The sequence below is a fragment of the Stylophora pistillata genome, chromosome 12 (assembly GCF_964205215.1).
Source record: "Stylophora pistillata chromosome 12, jaStyPist1.2, whole genome shotgun sequence".
NCBI classification, from domain to species: Eukaryota; Metazoa; Cnidaria; class Anthozoa; order Scleractinia; family Pocilloporidae; genus Stylophora; species Stylophora pistillata.
This window is the reverse complement of record NC_142530.1, coordinates 28867965-28878434: the sequence shown is the minus strand read 5'-3', so window position 1 is coordinate 28878434 and position 10470 is coordinate 28867965. Positions and strand designations below refer to the sequence as shown.

At 38.5% G+C, this 10470-nt stretch overlaps 1 protein-coding gene across 1 annotated transcript in view; it reads left to right on the top strand.

The window, feature by feature from the left end:
- The first annotated feature begins 1178 nt into the window (after positions 1-1178).
- LOC111335705 (integrin alpha-V) overlaps positions 1179-10470 on the top strand; it is a 24628-nt gene continuing 15336 nt past the window's right edge. Inside the window, exons 1-17 of the mRNA XM_022941698.2 lie at positions 1179-1503; positions 2654-2784; positions 3524-3651; positions 3924-4077; positions 4333-4458; positions 4922-5011; positions 6076-6126; positions 6267-6310; positions 6701-6778; positions 7289-7341; positions 7442-7532; positions 7660-7777; positions 8347-8444; positions 8574-8664; positions 9189-9234; positions 9585-9695; positions 10460-10470. The exon at positions 10460-10470 is cut by the window's right edge and continues 39 nt beyond it. Of these exons, the coding sequence (XP_022797433.2) occupies positions 1346-1503; positions 2654-2784; positions 3524-3651; positions 3924-4077; positions 4333-4458; positions 4922-5011; positions 6076-6126; positions 6267-6310; positions 6701-6778; positions 7289-7341; positions 7442-7532; positions 7660-7777; positions 8347-8444; positions 8574-8664; positions 9189-9234; positions 9585-9695; positions 10460-10470 (1579 nt within the window). The 5' untranslated portion in view covers positions 1179-1345. The remainder of the gene's footprint in view (positions 1504-2653; positions 2785-3523; positions 3652-3923; positions 4078-4332; positions 4459-4921; positions 5012-6075; positions 6127-6266; positions 6311-6700; positions 6779-7288; positions 7342-7441; positions 7533-7659; positions 7778-8346; positions 8445-8573; positions 8665-9188; positions 9235-9584; positions 9696-10459) is intronic.

Genomic DNA, 10470 nt, shown 5'->3' with positions numbered 1-10470 from the left:
TTGTGCTTTAAAATTGTCTTTACACCAACAAGTGTTCCTTTCAAATGAGTAGCCCGAAAAAATGTGACAGTCTCTTTCTTGGTTACAAGTCGATTTGTCGAGAAACTGACATTGGTTTTCATTTGGCGTCTGTTTGAGTTAGTTTTCTAAACCAATCACAGACCCAAGCGAAGCAAAAGCAAAGCAGCCCAGGATTACTTAATTGCTCTATTCACCACTAACATGCAACTACGACAACATCACTTCAATACCAACACCAATTAGAAATGCCGCCATAAAACACTACAACTGACGTAACGAAATGAAAGTAATAAGAAGACGTGTGATGACTTGACAGAGTCGTTAACCCCAATTTAAAAATATTATTATTTACGAAAATTATTATTATTAAAATTATTATTTACGAAATGAAAGTAATAAGAAGACGTGTTGATGACTTGACAGAGTCGTTAACCCCAATTTAAAAATATTATTATTTACGAAAATTATTATTATCAAAATTATTATTTACGAAATGAAAGTAATAAGAAGACGTGTTGATGACTTGACAGAGTCGTTAACCCCAATTTAAAAATATTATTTACGGGAAGTACCAGAGCTTTTTCCCAATTCTGCGTAACGAGCCCATTCAGGAATTAACGGACAAGTAGGCAACATCAGAGCTCCTTTTGCTGTCGAATATCTCCGGAATTGAGACCACTCCCGCCTCTCATAAAAAAATGGTCTTTCTTTCAGTACCGAAACAGAAAGCTAACAGATCAAAATAGAGCTAAGAACTGAGTAAGAGGAGGAAAAAATGCTAAAAAAGAATAACGAGGGCGTGATAATTATTGAGATGACGACAACGGAAGTAACTTTTCGTCATAATCGGAAGTGACTATGCTTTTGTACTCACGATTGTTAAAAATGTCTTAAACTTGGAACATAATTCACCTCAACTAAAGGAGTAACATATAGATTGTTTGGAAAAAGAAGCGAATTCCTACAAACTCAAGCCACCTGGTTATTTTAGTCATCGACTAAATTAGTAAGGAAGACGAAAGATAGTATTTGAAATAGAAATCAACTTAAAATGTCAACTCGGAGTTCAATTTCCTCCAACACGTAACACAAGGAAAAGTTTCAATGCATTGTGATGCACGACTTCCGGTTCCGGTTCAACACGATTGTAACACAAATCATTGGAATTCACGTTGAGGAGCAATATAAATTCTTGATGATTTACATTTTCACCGACAACATTACACGTGGGGCAGACGTTCCTTGACCGACTGATTATCGAAGTCTACTACGTTATTTCAAGCATATTTTAAGCTCTTGCATTGGGCTTTCCAGATTTTTGGCGATGACTCACAATCGCTTTGTTTTCTTAGCTGTTATTGTGTGTTTGACGAGGGTTTTAGCTTTTAATTTAGATGCAAAAGATCCGTTCATCTATAATGGCACGTCCGGGGAATATTTTGGATATACTGTTACTCTTCACAGAGAGGGAGCAACAAATTGGTAAGTCGTAACTTCAATTTAAATGTCTGTAAAGATGAGTAAATTTATCACGTAATGCTGAAGTACTGGTGATCAAAATAAATGTTTTGGCTTCCGTTTGTTAGCTCTCCCTAGCTCTTTAGTAACAATCCTTCAAGTACAACGTGACAGAATGTTGAAAGATTAACAGTTCGGAAAACCTTGACAACTTATCACTCGATTATACAAACTAAGATCGCGATATTTTTCAAATCAAGTTGTTCATTTACGGTTTGTAACGCTAGAAGTAATTTTAAGTTTAATTGTATCTACAAAATGCTGATCATATTCCAAGGGAGAGAAATGAGTATGAACCGTTGTAATCTTGTTAGCGAGCTATATTCTTATCGCTTTGTTCTTGATAAAACATGGAAGTTCTAACGAGCTCTGTCGTGCCAAGTTAATTAACACTGGCAGAAAACCAGTTGTTCAAGACGATGATTGTAATTATACGAAGAAGCAACAAGTGTAAGTACTCCTGTTTGTTTTGATTTTCCCAATTTTACGTATTCGCGGCCAGAACAACTTACATTTAAAGCTTTTTGCAAGGGAGACTGAGTTGGTTCGTAAAAGCTCAATTCTAGGAATCGTGATTCAATTGACTTCAACTGAATCAGTTATTCATTTCGAGTGGTGTTGCGATTAATGCGCGCATAAAATACAAAAGAAAACGATATTAATGAGTCATTCTTTATTGGTTTATTTCTTTACTCGGTAAATCTTTGACATTTCTGAATAAAATCGCTCGATGTGTATATAACTTATGCAAGATATATTAGAATTACATGATCGAGACGGTATTATGCAAAAACCACCTGGCCTTGCAGACTTTCATGGAATGCATAAAATGTGACCATTTATAGAGGTTCAAAACGAAGAGGAGTTATTTTGGAACAGAAGCCAATATTTCAACCTAGCCTTTCGCTTTTCAGCGATTTTCTGCAGCCAACCCACCACTGAAGATAGTTGTAAATTTCCTGATTCCCTAATACGGGGAAAATGTAAATACAACGCCCAAGGAAAATAAGTGGTAGTTAGACAAAGATAAAGAATAAAAACAATTGAAGCCAGCGCCTTCTTTGATTTACTAATTTACTAATTTGTAACGTCACAGTATTATTTTAATTTTTAGGGTGGTCGTAGGTGCGCCGTTTGGAAACAAAACGTCGGGAGACACTGAAAGAACTGGTTATGGAAGTGTGTATAAATGCAATTCAAAATTGCAGTCAAACCCATGTCGCGTGATACCAATTGACAACAGCAGTAAGTACGCCATTGCTGCTGGTGGTTTTGTGTGCACTGTGAAGTGTACGTAGAGTGACAAAGCCGCGAGAGGCTTGGGATGGAAAACTGTAGAAAAGCCTGTATACTTTCGGTCATTCTTGCGATTTTTATAATTGTTCTGTAATTACTAATGGATTATAGTGTTGGTTTTTGTGGTATCCACCGCTTTGGCATGTGTGTAACGGTGATTTCTGTTTGACATACTTTTACCAGTTTTTCTTACTCGTTTGTTAGGTTCAAATAGCCTCATCATTTCACCTCGGTTTACATCATTACTGTTGGAGGTTTTCCCTTTTTAATGGGAGTTCCGGCCAGTTTTTTTATTTCATCGAAAGTGAAGTGAAAAGAGGAAAAATCTCAGGCAAGCTCCAGCTGTCCTGTTAAAAGAATCAAATTTTTACAACTATGATCGCTTCGTACTTTGTTGTCCGTCCCATTTATTCACTGACTTGCTTTGAAATTACGGATAAGCTATCCCTTTACAGTCAGCCACTTCTCAACTCTTGATCACACTTTGTAATGCAGCTTCTGAGGATGCAGTATCCTGTGCATCTAGCCTGGTGCCCAGACGTTGTATTTTGCCACTACGATCGGTGCGCAGTCTGGCATAAGTGAGAGCTTCTCTGTGAGGCTCACAAGAGGACCTTACTTTGATCTACCTTACATCGTAAAGTGACAAGGCTGTTAGCTTTTGATTTATCGTAAATCTATTTCACAGTGCCTTTGACAACTTACTGGAGAGATGAAAATGGCAACACCCAATCGTCGAATTTAGAAGAGAAGAACGGCCAGATGCTTGGAGCAACTTTGGACAGCATACCTACCAAAGACAACGGCGCATTGTTGGTACGTACTGGTCAGCGTTTTCCACGTTGTCAAATATAACTTACCTAGAATCAAGTGTTGCTCTCTTTTCAGCGCGAATAACAAGATGCTTGTAAGAGATGCGGTTTTCCCGTCAACTAAAAAAGAAACTTTGACCGTAGATTCAAATTAAATTTTCTTACCCTCTCTGGGGAGTAACGGCTTATCCCAGTGTTCCTCATTCCAATCCCTGCCTACATCATCCCCGTTCGTCCGTTGAAGATAATTTACTTTCTTTTCCGATGAAAACCTAGGCCTGTGCACCAAAGTACACTTTCCGTGGAGAGGTTGCACGCGGTGGTAGACCTGAAGATAGAAGAAAATTACTGCTGGGAAAATGCTTCCTTATAAGGAATGACTTGTCCGGCAGAACGACGCAAAACGGTATTCGGCCATGCTATCGCGGCAGTAAGTACATTTTCCTTTGCTCATTTGATTACATCAGGCTGCGTTTACAGGGAAGATGGGCGACAAAAAATTGTCTAAATGCTGCTTTCGTTATTGCCCGAGAGTGATGAAGAATTTTCCAAGATTTAATTCGCTTGTATGCGCACGTTAGTGCGTATTTTGCGATAAAGATCTGTCATAGTTCCAGTGGGAACTATTTAGGACCAGCAAACGAGCCACGTTTTTAAGATCTATTTTTATATTTTTCCAATTCAGACAACGGGTTCAGCGACCAGTACGACGCAAATAAGGAGGGGGCCTGTGAGGCTGGATTTAGTGCTGCACTGTCAAAGGATGGGTTCACTGTGCTTATGGGTGCTCCCGGAAGATACTTGTTGAATGGTGAGGTCTACATTGACCATAATTCTCATATTTTTTATTATTTTATTTATTATTTATTATTTAATCCATAAGTGGATTAAATAACAAGTGGCACATTGATAATCACTGGCAAAGGTTGAATAAAACAATCTAAATTACAGAAAAAGAGATCTAAAAAAAATTTGGACTTCCACATGGACTAATTCGTGAGGTTCCTAGGTACCGGTGGGGCCGGTTTCTATCAATTGAGCAATGAAGCTTCTGTTAAGAGCAAAGGCTCGTTTTAACAGGTTCTTTGTTCTAAAGAGGAATCTGATCATTAAATTTAATCATTAAAAATTTTCTGCATGGTAAAGCGCCCAACTAGTGTCTCAGGAAAAATGAGATACGCATAGGACGTAACACATAGAAACAATGGTTTTAATTTTTTTTTTCAACCTTCCATTACATATCTAAAAGTGCATTTATCCATTTTCTCAAATAGGATCAATCTCTGTGTATTATTCTGATACTCAAGATTCTGCAAGGACCTTTTCAGCTCAATACCGTGATCTTAGCAGTGGTAGCGCTCTAGGTGAGCTTAAATGTGACAATCGCTTTCTTTATATCTTTTTAATGTTATTTTTCTATTTGTGTCGAAAAATCCAAAACCCCAGCAGTTACGTTGGTTAACCAAATCCAAGAAAGTACGCCAGACAGCCAATGAAATCTCAAGTAAAATCATGATTGAATTCAACGCGCACAAACGCGAGGGTTCAAGACATGACTGGTTTTGGTATTTGCTTGGTTGAAAGGGTGAGGCGGGTACATTTGACCAACACAGAGTGCAGTGCAACAAAACCCATTCAATCCTGAATTGCTGTCGACCTTAGCTCGAGTTTGCCTTATATGGCAATGCAGGTTACCCAAGTTAAAGCGGTTTAGTTCTGTGCTTCGATTACTGAAAATTTAAATAAATATCCACCAAATTCGCTCGCACTGAAATAACAGTTTGGCGTGTTGGATGATAAATAACCAATAAGACGTTTTGGTGTGTGGTATCGCCGAGTATTTTTACTCGTTATTTGTATTTTGACCCGCCCTACGGGAGAACTCGTTAAAAATACTTAACAATACTACACAACAAAACGCCTAATAAGATATATTTATTCAATGCAGGCCGAATATTTCCGACTCTCTTTGCAGAGAATTGAGGACAATTCTAATTATAACATAACCAAAGTAAAGCGCGCGCTCTGATTGGTCAATTTAGCGTTCCCCATTTGCCCATGGGTGTACGCTGCTGACGTGAGCAAATGCAAAGACTATTTTTCCGCGCGCGCTTGTTTTTTCTGGTCGCGTAAGATTTGTTAAATAAACGGGAACTCTTTAGCTACAATGTATCAATGTTATGTTATAAAACAAATGGTAAACACCACAGCGTACACTATTGAGTTATGGATGCACTCGGGAGGTTTGCTAAGCACTCAAGAGGCTAGAGTCGCTCTCGGCTGTCGCCTCGAGCGACTCTTACGCTTCTTTCGTGCTTAGCAACCTCCCGCGTGCATCCATAACTCAATAGTGTACGCTGTGGTGTTTACCATTTGTTAATTCGAAAATAATTCGGGCGATTAATCCATGATTACATTTGCATTATAGGCTTCGCCGTTGGAATGGGAAATTTCAAGTATCAAAATAATAAAATAGAAGGTAAGAAGTAACATCACGACATGAATGTCTGTTGAATGCCTTCTCCTTAGAGTTACTCTGACGAGCGAAAACGCTACCCATTAGAAACATACCCTGACATTTCCTTGTTTTCCTTTTTTAATTTTTCATATTCATTTCAGAGTTTCTGGCAAGTTCAACACGTGCTAATAATCTCTTAGGAAAGGTACAGAACATTCAGTATCTTTGTAATGATTAGTTCTAAAGTCCTATCGTCGAGAATTGAAAAGCTCGTTTTTACTGAAGCTCAGGGGAGAAAAACCCACAAGACCCCATAATTACTGAAGGAGAATACGTTTTCTCTATTTGGTTGGCACGTGCTTGCGCATTTTTCGCGAACCGTTTTTTCCCGCGCTTGGCTTGGGTTGCATGATGCTGTCGCTTCAATTTCTGATCGGTGCATTAAGGCATGTCAGTTCACCTTGATTTATTGTTTCTGTGTTGACAAAACTGTAGATATTGCTTTTTTTTTCTTGACCCTCTTTTGTGATTTACTTACAATTTTAAACAGAGGGATCGATTGACATTTACGTCTTGGTTTTTTCTCCTTCATCAGGTTGTAGCATTTGAAGTGAACACGGCCAACTTTGAAACGTCCGTCAGCTTTACTCTTCCTTTACCCGCAGCTGCTCAGGTACTCATCACCATTGACAAAAGAGAATACAATCCATTTTAAAATCAATGGTATGGTATCGCCCGCGCGCGATCGGTGAAGGCTCTTCACAGAGCGAGTATGTCCCTTATAAGAAGAGTACCCACGGGATATCCGCCAAGTGATATCTCAACTAAATTTTAAAACCTTTCCTATCTCCACGTCGAATTGAATTCCTTACAATTGGGAGATTACAACTCTGTAACTTTGTCGCACGCAGCTGAGTGCATTGGGAGCATGTACCAACAGAAAAATTCTAAAGGCTGAATGATTTATTGCATTGCTTTAATTGTGTGGCAAAAAGAATGTAAAATCGTTAGCCGGGTTTGTATATTACATTTAACGCTAATGAAATTATTTGGATTCTATCAGATAAGATAAGAATATTAAAGGCAGATCTTCACTCCACTAGGAGCTAAAACACAGTTCTCTTTATTTTCTTAATTTTAGCTCAGAGTCTCATTTTTCTATTAATGTTTTTCTCTTTTGAAGTTGGGAAGCAATTTTGGTCAATCCCTTTGTGTGGTGGACTTAAACAATGATGGGTAAGGAATATTCTTGACAGGTGAAGTAACTTTTCGTTGGTAAAGCAATGACTATCAAATCTGATTTGTTTTAACTATTTATTTTCTTTTTTTATTGTAGTTTCTCCGACTTGCTTGTTGGTGCTCCTTATTACAGACACAGTGAATACGGAGATGAAGGAAGAGTTTATACGTACATTAATAGCGGAAAGGTAACTGTTAAACGTCGATTTTGCGTGATAGCGGTCTTTGATTGAAATTTTGATCCACTTGCGCGTGCTCAAAAATTTGACAGCTGTGTCATCGAGTTGAGATGCAATCAATTTGTTTGCGCTGCAGGCCCCCGTAACTCTTAACCATGAGGAATCTATGACGCTGGATGGGAGAAAAACGATGAGATCTCTCTTTGGGTACGCGATGGCTGTAGCAGGAGACTTAAACAGGGATGGATTTCCAGGTACACGGCAAAAACTTTCTGTAGTAGAGCGGCAATCAGATGTTTCTGACAACGGTGAACAGGGAACAGGGAACGGGGAACGGGGAACGGGGAACGGTAGTCTGGGGCCGGTCACCCGCATAACAATTAAAAATAGCGGATAACAACACGTAAACAGAGTCTGAGCGTCTGAGCACCAGTTTTGAGCACGCGCTTTTCGAAATAAGGCGTTAGAGCGGTCAGCGTGGAAGATAAATGAAGGTTTTAATGAGAGGTTTTTTACTTGAACTTTGACTTCAAAAATTCAGTTTAACGCCGATGAAAATTGCAAGTCCGATAGAAATTTGATCTTCGGAGTAACGTTCGGCGAAAATCCTCAGCTGATATCGCTTGTGTTTCTGCATCACAAGGGAACGTGCTTTATTTTGGCTGGCTGTCGCAGTTTCAAAAATAACACAGTTGTTTTTTTTCTTGTAATATGTTTCTTATTCTTCAACCCAACAAGAAAAAGATTTAGAGTTGTAAGATATATTGTGGATTCACATGAAACATCCTTCGAATTTTGTTTTCCATCTTCCTCTGAAAAACAGATGTTGCAATAAGTGCACCTTATGGAGGTAGAGATCGAGGAGGTGTTGTATTTATCTACTTCGGCACGAAAGATGGCATTGAAAGTTCGTTCAGACAGGTGAGTGAATCATCTTAACGGCATTCCTGCTATAAGTCATGTAAAAGAGCACCAAATTTTTTTATTATTATTATCTTTTTTTCGTTTTTGCATCTATTTTATTTTAAAAAATATTTGCACTCAACGCAGGCAATTGAGGCGTCAGAAATTTCTGGAGGAGTGAAAACGTTTGGATTTTCTCTGGCTGGAAATGTTGACGTGGACAACAATGGCTATCCAGGTCAGTTAGATCATGTGAATTGGCCTAATTGAGCAGTTTATTGATGTCCTCTTGAAATAAAAATCGCCAGGTTTTTTTGTACACCGAGTAGTTTGAAAGGCTGTGTGACTTGGTGGATTAGGGAAAAAGGAATTCACAGTTAAGCAAACCACGATGGCAAAAAAGATCGTGACTAAGCAAAAGCGTCGTCTTTGAGAACAGTAGCAGTGTGCGATTTAAGGACGTTGTGAATTCCCTGGTTTCTTTTACTGAACAGAATGAGAACCCCGAAGGAAAATGTTTCCTGTAATTTTTTAAGAGTATCCTTATGTAACTACTTTTAAAAAGGAATGAAAATAGACCATGGCAAACTGAATGTGCCGAGAAGCAACCAGGTACCTAGAAGTCTAATGAGGTTTTATCGTAGTTTCCCTATATACAAGCACAAACGGGGGAGCTGCTGACGAGTATACTTAGTCGTATGATGTCCAGTCCTTCGCAACATGCTTCTTACCATTCTCGTAAATATTCTCTTCTCTACACAGATCTGGCTGTCGGTGCGTATTCCTCAGACAGAGCTTTCCTTCTAAGGTAAAACTAAACAGAGCACATTTCTAAATCTCAAGAATCTTAAAAAGTGTATTTCTTGATCAATGGAATGCCAAACCAACACTAATCTGAGTTAGACTGATTAGAACACTTGGCATTCAACAGTAATGACGAGCCATACTCATCTATATTCAGGATGATTTTGCCAACAGCTCTATCCGCCCCAGCCTGCAGAACAGGCGTAATTTTTCTGCGCTTTTAATACGATAAGGCAATTATTATTTCACACGCTTAGCCTTGTGCAATTGAAACTTGTTCTGTCATGGTAGAGCACTGTCTAATTTTAAATTGAACACTTATTTTTTTTTTTTTTTAATTTTTCTACTCGATAGATCACGACCAATTGTAGAGATGGACGGTGAACTAAAACTGAGTGTGTCTCAAATTTCACTGGAAGACAATAAAACCGTGCAGTTAGCAGCAGACGGTGTTTCACGAAAAAGGTACTTTTTTCAAACATTTTAAGGGGGGAGGGATTGGGGACTGGGCTCGTTGAGAATTGTTGTTGACTGGAATGAAAGCCTTAGATAATTGTACTCGAGGGGTGGCCAATCATCATTACGGTGGCCAATTTACCATTTCAACTTTGTTGATATATCCAAATTATTTCGTTACTCCCACCGACGCAGCCCCAAACAGTTTCTTTCGAAACTATCAGCCTTCAATCATCGGAGAGACAAGGGAACGAAGATGAACAGGGATGGAAAAAAGGGATGAAAATGGAACTGAAATCAAAAATTTGAAATATATATATATCTTATTTGACATTTGGTGTGTAGTATCGCTGAGTATTTTTACGAGTTGTGCCGAGCCCGTACGGCGAGTCAAAATACATAAAAAGAGTAAAAATACTCAGGGACACTACACACCAAGCCGTCCAATAAGCTATTTATTATCCAACTGCTTTATTTCCTGCTCATCTCCCATAAGGCAGGAAAAGCGAAACAGATAGAAAAACGAAACGCGCACAGCTTACCGGTTAAACGGGGTTTTTTTACTGCTCAAAATAACTATCTGTACAATATCGCAGGACATTTGAACTCTATTTGCACGTTATTTCTACTCTACTTTGTTCAGTGGGATAACATGGATGCTTATTATTTAATGATTACGTTGACATATTCTAATAAATAGACATGGAATCCAACAGAAACCACTTGAAATTGCAATCGCGAAAAACTCTATAACTATATTTTTTTGGTTGCAGTGTAAATGTAA